Source organism: Pygoscelis adeliae, unplaced genomic scaffold (assembly GCF_000699105.1).
Source record: "Pygoscelis adeliae isolate BGI_AS28 unplaced genomic scaffold, ASM69910v1 Scaffold38, whole genome shotgun sequence".
Lineage (NCBI taxonomy): Eukaryota > Metazoa > Chordata > Aves > Sphenisciformes > Spheniscidae > Pygoscelis > Pygoscelis adeliae.
Window position 1 is genome coordinate 16,090,731 of NW_008825614.1, and position 18,752 is coordinate 16,109,482.

The 18,752-nt window shown below is 33.6% G+C and overlaps 2 protein-coding genes across 2 annotated transcripts in view; one reads left to right on the plus strand and one right to left on the minus strand.

The window, feature by feature from the left end:
* The window catches only part of PARPBP (PARP1 binding protein), a 54,407-nt gene extending 38,552 nt beyond the window's left edge, over positions 1 to 15,855 (plus strand). The window contains 3 exon segments of the mRNA XM_009332950.1: positions 4,396 to 4,502; positions 14,552 to 14,702; positions 15,348 to 15,855. Coding sequence (XP_009331225.1) covers positions 4,396 to 4,502; positions 14,552 to 14,702; positions 15,348 to 15,676 — 587 coding nt within the window. The 3' untranslated portion in view covers positions 15,677 to 15,855.
* A 194-nt stretch (positions 15,856 to 16,049) lies between these two features.
* PMCH (pro-melanin-concentrating hormone) lies at positions 16,050 to 17,360 on the minus strand. Its single transcript, XM_009332951.1, has 3 exons — positions 17,118 to 17,360; positions 16,373 to 16,574; positions 16,050 to 16,099 (listed from the first exon to the last, which is right to left on the minus strand). The coding sequence occupies exons 1-3, from the start codon at positions 17,358 to 17,360 to the stop codon at positions 16,050 to 16,052; spliced, it is 495 nt and encodes a 164-aa protein (XP_009331226.1).
* Between the last annotated feature and the right edge of the window lie 1,392 nt (positions 17,361 to 18,752).

The window sequence follows — 18,752 nt, forward strand, 5'->3', positions numbered from 1 at the left end:
AGAAGGTTTTTTGTGTTTGTGTTGGGTTTGTTTGTTTTTAAAGACCTTATACTGAGTGGCTAACAAAGCATTGATATTACTTACACAAAGCAAATGACCAAAGTGCAGTCTGTTGTGAGGTTAGGTGTAAAGGGAAAGCATTCTTAGAACAGTGTCAAGTTTCAAAAGTAGTCTACCTCCTCACCTGCATTTTCTGTATCTTCAAGACGCTTTTGTAATATGGACATTTTGAGCTAGTACATTTCTGGGCTGCACAAAACCCATGAAGGAATATCCTTTGCAAAAAACCATCCAAATACTCACCTCTTAAGTTGAGTTTGAACTCCTAAGTTAAAATACTGTCTGTTCAGTAGCTAAATAGATTACTATTAAATTTGAAGATGCCTCCTTTGTCTAGCTATGACGCAAGAAATTTTTGGATTATATCCTGTTTTCTTCCTACATAGTAATTATTTTGTGGAGACAGTTTTAAATAGTCAAATAGTTTTTCAAATCATGATCTACCAATCGGGGTAGTATTGCACAAAGGATGTTGAAACAAATTCGCATGCATGAAGATTTATTTGTAGGATCTGTAGCTGATGGCATACATTGACTCTAATGGTGAAATTTGCTTTTAGAGAAGAATAAAATCAAAAGAGGAGGGAGAGGAGAGGAAAGATAAAACTCTCCCTGGTGGCCAGCTGGGAAGTAAAGCAGCTAGGATTCCCAGACAAGCATCCTCTGTAGTACAGTGGTTGGTTCCCTAACAGTGCTTTTCCCAGGGTAACTACATTGTCTTTGTAAGGACCTGCTCATATCCCTTATTGTTTGTCCCTGCTTTTGGTGCCTTTAGCGGTGATGTGAGCATCTGTTCATCAGGGCAGGGACTGTGTGGCCTGTTGCTTATTAGGCTCTGTGCATACACATTTTTGTGTTCCCTAACATAAGAGCTACAATGAAAAGGATAGGAAAAGTGGGGAAGAAGGGGGTGTTTCTTATGCTGGTGGCAATCGTTTCCCATGAGAGCCCACCATAACAACACTATCCAAATGTGCAGGTGCAAGACTGTGAAGATAACAGCAAGGAAAGAGAAAAACAGTGATAGGTCCTAAATTGGAAGATGGAGGATCCTAAAAGTTGAAGAATTTAAGGGTTCCGTTAGATTTAGCGTTTGACCTTTCTTATGAAACCAAAGGAACAAGCACATTTTAATAAAACTTAAAAAAATTCATTCCACTAATAAGAATTCTAAATAAACCTGTAATAACTTTTAATATAAAAGGCAGCTTGTGACAACATATTGTGGAATATTTCTTTCACCTCTCAAATATCTGTGGATAGCTGTAGCTATACATTTCTATTTCATTATGTAACAAGCTTAAAATAACCCTGATTTCAGTCTCTTATTTTTTCCATTACTTCAGAGTCAGGAAAATTGATCCACATTACTTTTTAAATTGTTTCACTAATTTAATAAACCTCACCGTGGTTGTATTTTTATCAGAACGAAAAGGACCTTAATCAGATTTAGGTTAATGCTCTATGTGAATGTAATCAAGGCCCACCTGAATTCTTCTGAATTAAACACTGCTTTTTTTTATTTTTTTAAAGTAACTCTTTAATTTAAAATGGGCTTTAAACCACTTATTTCTGAACAGGAGTGGAGACTGAGTGCTTTGGTTTCACTTACCTCATTTGATTTTTCAGCTGAACTGATTTTCTTGAATTTTCCCCAAAAGGATAAGACCTTTGACTTAAAATCTTTTTGGTGTAGGTGTAAGCAGGTACTGCTATCTGGGAATTTATTTTGTAATCTAGACAATTCTTGTGTTTTCCTTAGTAATTCTTAGTGGTCAATTTGTTTTGGATTTTATTTTCCAGTATATAATTTTTTTAATCTTATCTGTGTGCTTCCATTTAAAAATTTGATTTAGAAGTAATTTATTCAAAGTATTGAATTTATGATCCTAAATAATTGTTTTAGGAATAAATAACTTCGCAAAAACTTGAAATGAAACTTGCAAACAACACCCATTCTCAATTTTTATCAAATCTGTGTAATGCATTTCTCTAGCAGCTTTACTCTAAGGCTCCAATTGCTTTATGAATGCTGAACACCTTAATACTACAAAGGATAGTAGCTAAAGTGTCACCCTGATCAATGTACAGGCACCTCTATGGTACAGCACTTTTTTTGTTAATGCTTATGTCTCAAATACTTGATCTAGAGTATTTGCAGTCTTCTTGCCAATCTATTGTTAATAGTAAATCTGGAACAGTTTACAGGATAAATGGCAGTACCTTTGGCAGTAAATGTCACTGCAGTTTTCAGATTCTTTTTGCTAATCTGATTCTGCGTATCAGATTGGTCACCTTGTATGGTAGTTATTGTTTTATGGGTTTTGATCACATGGTAGTTATTGTTCTGAGGTTTTTCACAATGCTTTTTGTTATTTCTAGAGATTTCGTTACTGAAGAATCCCAAAAATATGTTTAAAGTTTTGTAAGTAGTTTTGTCTTGGTTATAGTCAGTTTGAGAGAGCACTGTTAGTTTTCAGGTGAAGACTGAGGTCAAATGAAAGCATCTCTTTTTCAAAACTTCAGCATTTCAGGACTTTTTCTTGCTTTGTTTTACTCTTCTTTTAATAAACTTTTAGATCAATTGGGTAGATTTATCTCTCTGCACTGAAATCCTGCCAAAAAGCTACTGCTGAGAAGCAGCTATTGTGTTGTTTAACTTTTTGTTGGCTTTCTTTAATTGAAAATATTTTCATTTTAATTTGTGAAATGCATGTGTATTTGGGAACTGAAAATATAAGCGCTGACAATACATCCTCAGTGTTTTAGAACATCTGAACCAAGCTGAAGTTTTTCTTACTTAATCGGTCCTTTAGTATGTCCGTCAAATATTTTCCTTCTGTAAGAATCTCATTTTAATCTTCTGGAAAATATTCTTTTTAGATTGTGTTTAGATGCATTATAGAAGTTCAAATAAAATTCTCTTGCTATTTTTTTGTATTTTGAAGCTGTATGCAAGAGAGAAGTGTGCTATTTTTCCCCATAGTATTTTTAAATTTTTTAAGCAAACATAAAAATGTAGTGATGATATTGAAATCAAAGTAAGGTGATTCTGATATAATTAATGATATTATTTATGTTTTAGAGTTAAATTTTGCATGACCACAGATTAAGTATTTTCATAACTTTTTGCAATAGAGGTTCTCTTTTATGGTTTTGCAGGTTCAACTGGTATTGAACCAGTTGAAGGTTCAATAAGTTGGGGCAACTTTTTGTTTCCTGCTGCTTTTTATACCATTCCCATCATCTTCCTATCCTATTAATGTTAAAGCCAGGCATTACTTCTTGCTCCTTTCTTTCCTTGCTTTTTTAAATTTCCTTCTATTTAAGGAATACCCATGTTGATCTGGTGTACAAAACAAAGAATCTCTTGTAAACACATTTCTGTGGGCACTGAAAAGGAAACTAACCTATCCATGCACTAGAGAAGCAGTGATGATTTCATCAGTCACTTATCCTGAGGAATCATCAGTTGTTGGAAAAGTGGGATGCTGAGAATTTTGTCGTTACAGGTTACAAAGAGGACTCATGAACCAGAACAACAGCGTAGAAGGGAGCATGCTGTAGCTACATATTTTGGCAATTTAAATAGCAAAAACATTACAAGGTCCTGCAGAAATTTTGCGTCACAGACAAATAGAAATAAATAAAACAAAGAATGAGCTAAATAAAATAAATTTTATTTATGGAATAATTGAACAGAATGAGTTAAACAAATAAAATAAAGAATGAGTTATTTTTGAAAAAAAACTGTCCTCATGCACACTGGCCTGCCATGAGCATAAACAGAGAAGTAATTATTTACAGATGCACAGATTAGTTCTTATTTCAAGACCAAAAAATCCCCTCTTATATGCATCAATAATTTTTTTCATTATATGCATAAAAATTTTTCATTAATATACGTAACTATTTATTTTCATTAATATACGTAACTATTCACATACTGAAATATGGGAGGGTGGAAGCATTTTTTTTGTGTGAGTACTTTTATTGAAAAGTCTGTAAATACGAAGAAAATTATTCTGGATGTCAACCAGATGCTATTTAAGGGGGTGTAAGTAGAATGGTGACTTGGTAACTCATCACCAGCATTACAAATAATAATACTGGGGCTGCAGAACTAAATATTGTAGACATACTGCAAAATAATACCAGAAATTGGAACTGTAGGTTTGGTTTCATTATGCTGCCTTCAGTTGCCCACAGTACATGTGGTTACTTAGGAAGGGAGAAAACAAAGTAAGGCTTGGAGAGTGAAGATACTTGCCTTCCTGTTTCTGAGGAACTTGGTATAGTAACTATTTTTCTTAACTAATTGCTTTTACATGTTCTAAATACTTATCTCTTTTTAATATAGATCTCCAGCACAATCCAATGGATCTTCTCCAAAGCCTCTTAGACAGCGTATTCAGAAAACTATGGATGAAAAAAAAATTAAGGTACTGTGTAGGAATTGCTGTGCGACTATAGAGGAACTGAAATAATAATGCTAAAATGAAAATAAGTGTTACATTTCAGCCCATTATTTGAGAATTTTATCCCATAGCTAAAGAAATGTAATTGTGATTAACTTGTGGTAATTGGCCCAACTCAAACAGTGTTGTAATATGAATGGAAATATCTAAAACTCCAGAAGAGAGAGGCTTTAAACTTAAAAGTACTTCCTAATGAAAATCTCTTAATGGAAATATACTGAGTTAATCTATATCTCTTCATTTAACCATCTGTGTATTTCAGGACTATATAAATAAAACTGAAGCTATGTGAAAACAGAGATAAAACTGAACACAGGCACCTGATTTCAGTTCTGACAATATAGGCATTCTAAAAGTGTAATAATGACTTTTTAATTACATTTTTTTGAGATGCTTTTTATTCATAACATTCTGAGGACATTTCCATAACATTGCTTTGTGACCAATAAAATAAAGATGCTAATGTTTGCTATTTCGTATATGAAATGGAACATTACAAGTTTATGTTGGTGTTGTGAGTGGCACTATTCAAAAGAACAACTTCGATGTTTCTGAAAATTGCAGTCTTCCAGTGCATTTTACATAGTCTTTTTTCCTCAAAATTGTCAAACTTGAATGTTGGGACTATGGAAAGAGACAGAGCTTGTATCTTCCACAGCATTTCAACAGCGCGCTAAATAAAAGTAGTGACAACATTTTTTACAAACTTAGTCCTGACACCAGGTAAAAACACAAATGTAATTAGTATATAAAGAAGAAAACAGGTGTTTTAAGCCATCAGAATTAGTTCTAGAACAGCACAATGGAAAATATCTTTCTGCCTCTGGACATGAGGGGGATTTAAACATATTATATGTTTGAGAAGTAGAAAGTCATTAAAAGGAAGTAAAATGAAAAGCACTGTCAATATTTCCAGCATGTGTTTTAAATATACTCCAACTTAATTCTGAGTGCTTTTGTTGGAATGGGGGTGGGGTGGATGATGGGCGTTTTGGATACATGCACTAATTATGGTGAAATTTAGCTTAAAACTCATAGGCAAATTATGAAAGATTGAAGCTGACAAAGGATCTTCATTATATTAATTTTACAATAAACAGCATATTTAAATTGCAGCTTTACTCATCAAATAGCAAAAATGTGATGTGCTGTTTGCATAATACATTGAAATAGATAGTTTTCTTATCTAAATGGAGGTTTTGTAATTGGATTCATGAACAGCTGTGTTCCGTATCAAAGTACAAAAATTATCTAAAAGTAATTACCTGTCACATTTGAGACCTCTTCTGGAAACTTACAAGGTTTTTGACACAAACTATCAAAAATATGAATCTTGAGGCTGATTCATATTATGAAACTATTTTTACTTTTTTTGGAAATACTTTTTTGCTAATCAAAAATATCAGATTAGCTACCATAATTTCTGTGCAAATAGTACTTCTTTCAGAGGTCTCTGAATAATTCTACTTCAGGAGAAGGAATTGCATGCAAAGGTTCATCATGACACTCTCCTGTGCTGCTTTTGTAGTGCCTGACTCTAAGGGTTCTGTGACTCGTAGGATCCTTGTTAATACGATACAAGAATCTGACTTTCTCTGTAGGACTTGTCCTCGTCTTGCTTCGCCGTGATTGATGAACTAGAATGTACCTGTAGCAAAATAGAATGAAACATCTCATGTTTTTAGCCAATAATTTTTGAGGTCTTTCAATCAACTTCTAGAACTGATTTTGATGCTCTCATATAATTGAGAATGCCTGTATTGAAATATAAATGACCTTTTGTCTTATGATGAAAACCAAAATTCAAAGAGAACAAGCAACAGGTCTAAAATCTGTGGTTGACACTTAAACTTTCTTTGGCATCTTAGGAGACTGTAAAGCTTGCTTATAGTGTTATCTTTTGTAGATTATATCTGTGATGGTGGACTCTTCCCCTACTTTTAGCAATGTGGATGGTAACGTGATTAACATGTTAAACTGAATGGCTGCCTAGAGCTATACAACTTATATCTTAGAGCAACATTGAGGCTGCTAAACTGCCTCTAGTAATCACAATCAGTCTTCTTTATGGCTTTCTTCCAGTATATCCTATTGTACCAGAGAGACAAAGTACAGCATGGAACTGAGGCTAAATATCTCAAGATGTTTTTCCATTTAAAAAAGTTAAAATAAAAATCATGCAGTTCAGAGTGTAAATGTTCCTCAGTTATGTATCAGCATATAGTCCTCTTACTCAAGATAAGACACCCGAGTGTTTCACTTTGTTTGCAATTCTCTTTTCTGTGCATCAGCCAAACATTGCCATCTAAACTACACTATATTCCCCTGAAGTCTGGAATTATTCTTCTGGTATTCCTATGTTCACTTTAGCCTTGCTTCTCCTTCTAGTCAACTAAAATTGCTGTTACCAAACAGCTAATGACTTTTCTGACTAAAACTCAGATAGTTCTGCCATTCGTGTTTGATCTCCATCCTCTCACATAAAATCCTGCTTTCTTTCTTGAAATGTTCATCTTTCATTTTGTCTTTTTGTGGTTTTCTTTCTACCTTTCTAACAATTTCTACAGAGTTTCTTTTGCATGTTTCTACTCTTTCCTTTCCTTGCTTTTTCCATTAAGACTTTATAGGGCCTTGGCTCTCTTCTCTTTCTGTACCTTCTTTCTGGATGAATACATCTACAAACAGAAGTTCAGCTACCATCTTTATATGAACAGTTCACAGATCTACATGTGTAGATCTAAGTGTCCCTTCTGTCAAAACTGACATCTTTTGTTACTTCTGTACCATCCTGTGAATACCCAGCTGTTGATCTTGAGATGGTATGTAGGTCTTTCCTGGTATATTTAACATTGACGATGGTATTCTACCTGTTACTTTTTCACTCCATAACACCTCTGGAATATATTCTTGTCTATACTTATGTCCACTCAACTATAATTTATTAAGGGTTCATTTTGCTTTTTGATGTGCTCCTGTGTATTTTTCTTGGACTTGATAGTTGCAGCTTTAGCCTATCTTTCTTCACTGAGATTGCTGTACAAACAGTTGTTATCAAAGTGATTAGATGCTAGATGCCATTCTTCTCTTTGCATCTCAGTCTGTTCCTTTAAGTGGTAGTAGATGTAAACTACTTGTTTTAACCTGTGCCAACCCATTGATTATTTCTGATTTGCTCCTTTGAGATATCTGTCCTTGCTTACATTCAGCCTGCAATACCAATCTTCATTGTTTGTTAATTTCCAGACTAGCTCTTTCAGCTGTCTGTTTTATACTGTTTCTTATGGCTGAAGAGATTTCCTATAGGTATCTGCAGAACTCATCATCCTCCTTTAAAACCTTTTTCAGTACCTTTAAATCAACCTCTCCCCAAAACTTAGCAGTGTTTTGTGTTGAGATGGATGCCCATTACAATGACTAATTTCAGTTCCTTTTTCTATGAATCCATGTATTTCTTGTCTTGGATTGTAATGTCTCTTGGTAGAAATAAGTTTTGTTCTGTCTTTACTGTGTAGCACATAGCACAATGAATTCCTTGTCCATGACCACAGATCTCAAGTGCTGTAGTAATACTTATCACCTTCTTATACTGAATATCAGTCTTCATTATTATTTCATACAACCAACTTGAAATGTGTACAGGTTGCTTGTAAAATTCACAGTTGTAAATTTTGTTATGTATTCAAACTCACTCATTTTAACAATTGACTGAGAGATACCATACATATGTTTTTTCAGTAAGACAATAGCAACATGATGTTTCTTCTCAATGTCAATGATTCTTCTGAGAAGTTTCTTCTGAGAAGTTTCTTATGCAGTATGTGTGATGGTAGTGTTAGTTCCATAAAATTGTCCTAAGGACCTTTTTACTATGCTGCCTCTGATAGGTGGTTAGATGGTTAGTCTATAGTACAAATTCGTGATCTCTCATTAGAACTTGTCCCATAAAAGTCTCCTTTTCCATGATATTTGAGAGGGGAAGAAAAACACAGTACTGATGATTAGTTTGGTTGTATGCTGAGTCCCATCGAGATGTATGTGTTGAATAAAGAAATTTAGGAAAATCTATGAAGTGATAGGAGAAACATTTCTGTAAATTAAAAAAAGAAAAAAAAAATCATTATGCCCTCTCCTTCCTTAAGAGGAACTGATCTCTCACAATTTCTGCAGAATTATGTGGAGGAGTGCAGATTGATAATATTTAGACCTAGGGCACAGCATCATGCATATGTGTTTAGTATCTAAAAATACAGAGGGTGGATAAAATAAACGTGTAGCTATGAACTGGAATTGGTGTTTAAAATAAATCTGTGGGTACTTCCATTGTGCCAAAACAAATTCCTGGCAACAGTGAAAGACAAAGAAATATTTTTGTCTTTCAATCCTCATTAAATACTGGAAGAGATGCAGAAAGATCACCTAACTATAACGGCATTTGTTAGGAGGCAAAGCTGTCGCTCTTATCCCTTGAGGAGAAAGAAGTCTGGGGAACTAGCATGTTGCATTTTTTAATTCCCTCCAGCAGAAGCAGGTAAGAGTAATAATAAGAAACTCAATCTTCCTTTGAGAGACAATTTAGAGTTTCAAGTTTGTTATCTACAGTTTAAGTGAAGTGTTTTCTGGTGAATGGTATTTTGTGGAAGGAGTCTTTAATTCAGAAAGCTCTATAGAACATCTATTGAGTTATGTCTCTTGTTGTCAGTTGTCCTTATCACTCCTTTCTGCTTTATATGTAGAAAGCTTAATTGGACAGGAGAGTGGTGTTTTATCTAAAAAGGGTTCATCCAACCTTATGTCTGCTTCTTCGAATCATACTTCCATTTATCTGAAACGGGTAGATCCCCTATTTGACTACTTATTTTGTTGATTTCCATGGGGTTATGTAAGTCCTGCTTATTGGTGAGAGAGAGGAATGGAAGGACTGTTACAATCACCTGCTTTGTTTAGGTTAAAGAGCAACTTTAGACAACAAAAATGTTGCTTAATAAGATTTTCATCTTTTGCACCAGAAAAGATTAATTAGACTTTCAAGTTGTAGCTAAAATACTGTTCCTGAACTAATGGGATTGGGTGAAACTGAGAACTTTAGGAGTTAAGAAGAAAGGAAAAAAAGCTATTAGGCTGTGAGCTTGCAATATATGAGAGTGTAACAGATTTATTTTTTTTGTAAACAGGATTGTTTTGGCCTTTTGATACATTGTTTTAGAAATCCTGCTGCATTGTTAACACATTTACCCTGAAACAGCTGCAAGGAATTTCAGTAGTTTGGCATGTTTTTTTCTTAATGTAACTGGAGACAACCTTTCCTATATGAGGCACTATTTCCCTCCAATTGGGAACATAACTGTAGTTTTAGTTTTAAAAAGAATTTGTGGCTTAAGAACTCTAACAAATCTTGGCATGCTTGAAGTTCATTGTAATTTTACTGTGTATAGAAATCCTTCCAAGGGAAAAGCTCCACAAAGCAAAAAATCCCAGTCTGCCTTTCTCATGTGACTTGTTCATGCCTATATAAAATGACTTAATATCTAGCTTCATGCACTGCTGTTATTTTTCATTGCTTAGTTCTCTAAATGCTGTTACTTGAGAGAATTGTTTTGCCTATTTGTGATTCCAGTACAAATAAACTGTGACTTGGAAAACTATCAACAGGAAGTTATCAAGAGTTTTCTGTATGTCCACTATAATTGTGAGCAGAAGATTCATAGTAGTAGAGAAAACAATCTTCCTCAGGTAGTAGTCTCATCTATTGTAGCAAGAAATATTTATTTCTAAGCGGAATGTAATTATGGAGAACACTAAGCTGACTAGTAGTTTCGATGTGTATGGAGTATGCTAAAAATAAGTATCTGGAGGAGAGAGGGGGAGGGGAAAAAAAGTTACGTTCAGCAAAAATCTGAAGAAAGACTTTAGTGTCAGTTGATAAGCCACACTTGTGTAGAAAATACCATTTTTGTTTCTACAAGAACCCTAAACTGTTTTCCTAGGATCCGTAGCTGTGAGTTTTGAGTACTTTTGAAATGCAATAGTGAGGTGAGTTGAGGCTAACTGTTCTCAAAACAGTAATAGGTTAATTTGGGAAAGCAAAAGGCTGGTACAATGTCATGCTAAAAATATTTGATAGTTTCAATACAATAAAAGCTTGCTATTACCTGAGCTATCCAGGACACTTTTCTTGTTTGAATAACATGATGCCTTGGTTTGGCAATGATACTTACCATTTATTGTTTTGTTACTCTTCCCTTTGCGCTCCCTTCCCTTTTTCAACTTTCTCTTTCAACTTGCCTTTAATATTTATTTTCTAAAAGGACAAGGGTAAGAGTGAGGAAAAGACATTTTCTCTTTTTATCTCTTTTCCTCTTCCAAATAGTACTCTAATTGTTTGGCTAGAAAATAAAAACATGTGTTTGTTGTTACTGATGTAGGTTTTCAAATTCTGTTATGCCATTCCAGTGTATAAAAACCAAATCTCAACATTCTTACTGACTAAATACTGGCAGTACTGTCTGTATGCAGATGCTGGAAGGAGATCTGGAATAGATTATCAACTAACTTTTAGAAATAAGTAGAGCATGCTCCATTAATATTTCATATAAAAGTGAATGTTTTGTATTGGCATCTCGAACAACTGAAAAACTTCTCTAGATATAGAAGTCAAGGTGGGAGAATGTGCTGCTTTATCTACTCATTAGGACTACTAATTGACCTACGTGTGCTGAAACACTGTCTTAAATTCTATCATACTATCTTCCAGCTGAACAGTGGTAACATAACAACGAACCCCTTTTTCTGAAATGCAGCAGAATTTTTTTTCTTTGTATAGGGATAACAGCAACATCCCACTTGCTTATGAAGAGGAGAGGGGATAGTAAGTCTGAGTTCATTGCATGTCACTTGTGTGCAACTACTTGATTAGCAAATTGAGCTCCCAACATCTTTTTGCTCTCCCAGAGCTGTGGGTCATTGTGATGGTGCCCTCAAAGCAGTGGATTTCAGGGAATTTAATGTAAAAGAACTCTAATTTCTAAGAGCTGTTTCAAGCTGTTGACAGGTTTCATTATGTGTGCTTCAATCAAGTTTTAAGTTGCTCTTTTTTCTTTAAAAACATTCCAGTGAAGCTCTACTTTTTAATCCAGCGCTAGACTTGTGCTCTTTTGTTCTGCCTTCAGGCTATTAAAATTCACTTATTGCTACCTCACTCAATGTAATACAGTTTGTTTGGGTTTTTTTTTTTTTTAGTAGTGAATATTCATTCCTAGACTAGTTGGGAAGTTTGACTTCTTCAACATATTTAGTCATGCACTCTTGATTTATATATACCCTCTAGATTAGTACTACCACCAGCTGTCATATTTGGTGGTATATCTGTATATATATGTTTGTGTATATATGTATATATACATATGTTTGCAAATGACTAAATGGTATGTGATGCAAGAGAGTGAAGTTTTGAGGCATGTTTCAAGCTTCAGTGAAGTTGAAACAGACAGATAGGTTTCTGCTGCAAGTTTTTCAGTATTTGAGTTTGACTTCTCTCCTTTGACTCCACATATTCTAATCCCTGCAAACTGAATTAGTGAAGTGACGGATGGGGGTGTTAAAAAGAAATCCTGATGTCCCAAAAAATAACTGGATTTATTGTTCGATATAGAAGGGTAACTATCAGGCTTTCTTGCTCAAGTTTAATGGTCTTCATGCTGTGTTTATTATATCTTCATCAACTCAGCACAAATTGTAGCTTATTTACCTCTTGCAGTATGAATATGTGATAGAACTCTGTGCAAGTTATTGTGCATAATTTTTGATATGTCATTTGCTGAACAATAATTAAAAATTGAGAGAATTTTAAAGGATTACGATGGTATTTAAGAAACATAGCAAATATAGAAAAATATTTTTCATTAATATTACAGTAACCTTAAGCTTAAAGAAAATGTAAACCCCTTATATTCGAAATATTGTAATTGTACAATAAGATGTTGATTAAGTTTAAACTCAATTAAAGTTGCATTTTTAATTATTTCAAATTCTTAAGCTTATTCTGGGTATAGCTTCTCTATCCTTCAAAACACTTTCTGAAAAGAGTAAAAAGTTAATGACATACACTTAATGACTCAATGAGCTAAGGCATAAACTTGAAGCACACAAAACCTTGTAGATATCTATGTATATAGTCTTACCTTACAGTAAATGTTTTAAGGACAGAGTAGATTAACACTTTAAAAAGACAGAATTGTTGAGAGTCAGGCTGGCTAGTTCTCCCTGTTAAATCTGCCTTTCTCAGGCTGTTATCTGGCACAGCGAAATTGCAGTTTGGGAGTGATGGACAACTGGTAAAATTGTGTCTTTTTAACTCTTGAAGGGAATACTCAGTTTAAAATAAAACTATATATATGTACAGACATATTAAGTCAGAAAGAAAAATTATGTTTCTGTAAATAAATGGGATATTTTTTTCCAAAAAGACTGTAGGTGTGTTCACCTGGCCAACTGCAGTTATTATCTCAATGATAAAAAAGCTAGAGTCTGTTAGCTTGTATGAATGAAAACTGTATCTGACAAAAGTGGCATAGACTGTTACTGAATTTTGTGGATGAAGGCCCGTGTGAAAGGAGGTTTCTGGGAACGTGTTCTTTCTTTCTGTCTAAATCTGAGATTTTGAGTTGGAAGAAAATTATATCTATAAGGGTCAAACCTGAACTGTAAGATTTAAACATGCTTGTGCTAAGAAGAAAAGTAGCATTGCATAATGCAAATTTTTTAATCAGAAAAGTGGCTGTAAACCTCCTATTCAACAAATCATTCCTGTTATCTATATATAGCAACATCTGTTTTGTGACAATGTGTCTTGCTTTTTCTTTTTCCTGATATTTGTACTGTAGCACCTGTTCAGCTCAAATTTATTTGAATTCACCTGTGCTGTTATAATAGAATTATTAGCTAAAAATCCTAATATATTGTAGTTACCTGCTCTGTGCTATACCTTTCAACATCTTTTGTATAATCCAGTAGACTTTCAAATGGAAGTGAAGGCAGAATTTGTCTTGCAGAGTGTATAGCATTTGTGATAAATTGGCCAGAAAGTACAAAGCTTGACCCTGAAAGTCTAAGCTGATGAGAAGTTGTAACTTCTGTAAACTGAGGAAGTTTGACCTGTAACCATTGAATTCCATTAAATATGGATATATTGAATATATTTAAAATCTTTATTTAATTTTTTGTAGTTAAACCAAATATTTTTATTTACCTGTGCTATGAGACTAGGTTCCCTGCTTTCAAGACTAGGAGGTGGAGATGAGCATACAGAACCAGATAAAATAGTGTTCTTCAATACTGTAAATTTCTGGCAACTTATGCTATATGGGTATATTTTGACAAATTTGGAGTTAGACGTTGGCATTCAATGAAAAAATGGCTTTATTTTGTGAGTAAATGGGAAATCTGAAATTTGCCAAAGAAAGATTTAAAATAATACTTTATATTCCAGTTTTAGGTATAAGTGTGTTGAAGCTTAGTTTATATTATCTGTCATTCCTTTTCAGTGTTGCTATTATGCTTTCTTTTATGTACGATACGTCCTATACTTAGCATTTATGAACTGACATCTCAGAGATGACCTGTAGAAGTATGATAATTGGCTGTAGTAGTGATGACAGCTACTCAAAACAGTAGAGTCTGCAGTCTATCAAAAGACAGGGCTAACTTTGAGAGAAAATCTTAGGTTGAAGCTTTAAAAGTTAATGTGTAACATTCTGAAAGAGGTGAAAAAAGATTTTTTAGAATTATTTTAGGACTTTAATAGAATAATTTATTAGTATTCTTGAAAGCCTTTGCACTTTGTAAATGAATACTTCATAAATATTTTTTATGGAAGCATACTCATTTTTCTGTTTTTTTACATGATCTAAAAGCTTTCAAGACAGAAGAATGGGGGAACTTATTATTTTACTAGTCTTGCAGGTGTTGTCTTTTACTTTTGTAAATAATTAAAGCTAATACCAGATTGCTATTTGCAGGTGAAGCGATCTTCAATCAAATCTCAGTTTGCATGTACATATAAAAATGACTTGAATGAAATAAAGGGTCAGCTTTTCCACAGCAGTAGCCAAATTTCAACCTGCATACATCCTGCACCAAAGCAACATTTAAAAGCTGGATATCTCACAGGTAAGCTGTAGTAGGATTCAATAAGTAAATGTGATAGCTGATATTTCAAATGTTATCAAATAAGGCTTTAGTAAAACGCAAGTATAAATATGTTTTCAAGAAAAAAAGATGTCTCATTGCTCTGTGTATGCTATGATCAGTTAAATGTCTTTGCGTTAAAATTGTAATGCTAATGCTTTGAAAATATAAATCTGTTTGAAAAATATGTATTGATGATATCTTGAGGTAAAAAATTTAATACATTTTACATACATAATGTTTGTTCATATGTTACAAAAGCTAAGTGAAATTTGTATTTTTGCCATTCAAAAAAGGGAAAGATTTGTTTTACTCCACTATAAACTATATCATATATATAATTTCTAGGCCCTTTAAGCATCTTTTCCAGTATCTTAAAGTTATAAATCCACTTCCCTAAGTTAGTTGCTATTACATGTTTTTGAGCAATATAATTTTAAATTGGCAGTACACTTATGAACTCATAGCAAATGTAACTGCAATGACCAGCATAGTTTTGTTTTACTGATGAAGCACTCGTTTTGATTTAAAAAAATCACATGACAGTCCTCTGATAGAAAAAGGATGAATAATCCCAGGTAACTTTTACTTCTTCACATCTATTTTTTTGATCTTCTTACATGACAGAAGGTATGAATTCATGTCTTGATGTACCAGTGCTTGGAACTATTTCTGAAAATGTTCACCAGACTAGAAGTTATACAGAAATGGGAAAGCTGAGTTGTCAGCCAAGAAACAAGAACTCCAAGAATGAACAGATGGATTTGAATAATGACAAAGTAATCTGTGATAAGGAAAGTGAACCATCTTTGCAAAAAAATGCTAAAAGACCTAAGACTTCAAACAACCATCAGAAGGAATTGGACAGGAAAACTGGTGGAAAAAGAAAACACAGCAAAATTGCAAGCAAGAATAAGTTGATTGCTGGTCAGGCAAAATTAACTCACTTTTTTTGACTATAAGTTTTTGTTTTGACATATGTGGTACGTTGACTGGTTCAGAAGTTGTAAAATTTTGCAAGAAAAGGGTGAAATTCATTAATTGCTTCCTTTCATACTCAAATAAGTGGAAGTAGCTTATGTGTAATATTAGACAAATACTTGCAAGTCTGGATTATGCAGAAGTCTTTTATTTTTTGATAACAATACATCGTTAGTAATTACAGATATGTTCTTTTTTGGTAATGAATTATGTTTCCCTCTACAATGTGATGGGAAAGTGTTTTTGGATGCATATGTATAGCCACACTAAAACCCAGTAACTTCAAATTAGATTAAATTAATAATAAAATGTTTAATCTTCAAAGAAGGTGGTGTAGATCATTAGCTTTCAGACTTGCCAACAGGGTCGATAGACTCGTCCCAGCATACACCTGAGCACTACAGGGAAAAAAAAAAAAATTTGAAAGTTTAAATCATCAAAGAACTAGAATTCTTTATGGCCTCTGGAAATATTAATTTAACAAATGCTTCCTCCCCTGTGCACCAAATCACAATAGATGTAAACTGGAAATGCAAGATTTCATCAGCCCTAGGAAATCCCAAACGTGACATAGAGTTTCTAAATGAACCTTTATCGAACTGCTATATAGACATTGCATTATACTTTACCAGAATGAAATAATTTTTGTATGAAAATGAAAATATACTTACTGTCAAAATCCCTTCTTCCTATAGGGAATTTAGCTGAATTTTCTTCATTTGCAGTCTCTCTTTCCTGTATTGATTCAATATTTTGAATTTCAGTGTCAGCTGGAAAAGCCATGGCTCCCTTCAGTGCAAGATAAGGTAGTTCCTTTCTACCTAAGTTGATTGGCATAACATGATTTAAGAAATCATGTCTGGAACCTGTGTCCTGTTTTAAGGGAAAGCAAGAGTAGCAGTTTACCTTTATTTAAAGTCAGTTGTGTTCACTTTTTATACTTGACTTTTTACACTTTATATACTTAGCAGTGCAAGTATTTTATCTTAAATAATTTTATTTAAATAATCTTATTTATTTGAAAAGTAATGACCTGCATTACATCTTTGGCTGAAATGGTTTTATGGTAAAGAACATGATAAAATAATGAGTCTTATATTTGGTGAAGTTAAAATCCTGTTGCTGCATATAGGGACATGCTGAATCAAACAAATATAGGCCTTTTTTCCCCACAAGTTTTGGCTACACGCAGTTTTGTAAAAATCAAATTTCTTTTATTCAACTGTCCAAGTTACACATTTAAAATATTGGAATTAGGTACTTACAGTTGAAAATTTATTCTTGAATATAGTATGCTAAACTGATTTTTTTCTATTCACCAGGTTATTGCTCTACATTATTATACTTGTTTTCTAAAAGGCTATAAAAAGAATTTCCATTTTACAATTAAGCCAAAATGTAAAACTGAAAACTCACCAAAAACTTCATTTTTCTGTCATCCTCTTCATCCAAAACACTGCTGTCTTCAGTCTTATAATGCTTCAGCAAAGGTATAGCTCCTCTGTTCACAGTTCTATCTCCATTTCTAAGAGTTTTTCCTAGCTTTAATGTGGTTAGCAACATATCTTCATCTTCTACCTTTTGCAGAGATTTTGAAACTGAGAGTAGAAAACCTTGAGAAAAAAGATAGAGAATTAACATGTATGATGAGATACACATTCTTAGTTACTTAACGCTTGCATAGAAGTTAAACAGTTTTCAAATTTTAAGAAAGCTTTTCCAGTTGTAAATTAATATGTTCTCCATCTGTGCCCACTTTATATATTTTACAGACTGAATGGAAACTACTTCAATGGCTGATGAGTTCACTCTTTTAAAATGACTCATATTAAGGAGTAACCTTTTCTATAATCCTTCTAATCCCATCTGTTGTTTAGAACTACTTAAACATTTCTTTAGCATGGATAATTGTTTCTTTTTATGTTTTTAGAACAGCACAGATTAGTTCCTTTTGATGGATCAGTATAACAAAGTTCACAGAAAAAGTGATGTCCATTTGTGGTGTTTATAAAGCCTTACTTCCAGTTAAGGCAGTTTAAGAAAAGGAACTAATCTACATAAGTAAGCAGGACTGTTGTAAAGGTGTGATCTATCACAGTTTTTGATCAAAACTGATTCACTAAAGAGTTGAAAAGCTTGAAATTTAACAATAGGTTAGACTGCTACTGGGTTAGAGCTGAAACCATTAATTTATATTTCAATGTCCACTGAGGCAGGTTACGTTATTCAGAGCTTAGGTGTTAATAAAGATTTCTAGACATAAGTAATTATATATTTGTCTGCATTTTCTTTCTGAAAGTGGACCTTTCCCAGATACAAATATAATATAGTCAGATATGCTTGCTAAGAATGTAGAAAGAAAAGTAAACTTCAGGTTTTTTTCATTTAAAAAGTCTTTGAAGTCTACCTATTATCCTGCGGAAGGAAATGTAGGAGTTCCCGCATAACTTTTTTTCTTTTTTAACCTTATCTGGAAAGTAAATGGGGCCAGCTCAAATTTAGCTAATCTCTTAATATCAGTGATACAAATCACCTATTCAGTGGCTGTGTGCCTCTTAGCTGGTTCCCATCTCTTAAATCCATGTTTGTTTTAACCTTTAGGTTAGTGCAGGGAACCAACGTCCTGCTAGTCAAGGCAAACCACTAGGAAATTGACCAAGAAACTGACTAAGCAGAAAGAGCACCCGGTTCCCCCTTGTTTTCCTCCCTCACTCTCCATTTTTCTTTTCCCGCTTTTTCTCTGTACTGTCATACACTAGGAACAAAATGTGAGTTTTTATTGGCAGAATTGATTTCTAACAGTATTTTTCTTTTTTTGTGTGTACTGATTTTTCTGATGGTCTTCAGTAGTACCTACCGCTGATGTGGTGTGAAGGAGAAAGTAAGATTGATATTTAATAGTCTAGACAAGTCTACAACACATCAATGGTAGTCACAGATAGCAAGTATACATTTTGTCTTTATACTTATTACAAGAAGTCCAAGAAGGAAATAACGAGTGCTGCTGAGAGGTGTTGCATAGCCTTAGGGAAGTACAGAAAGAATAACAAT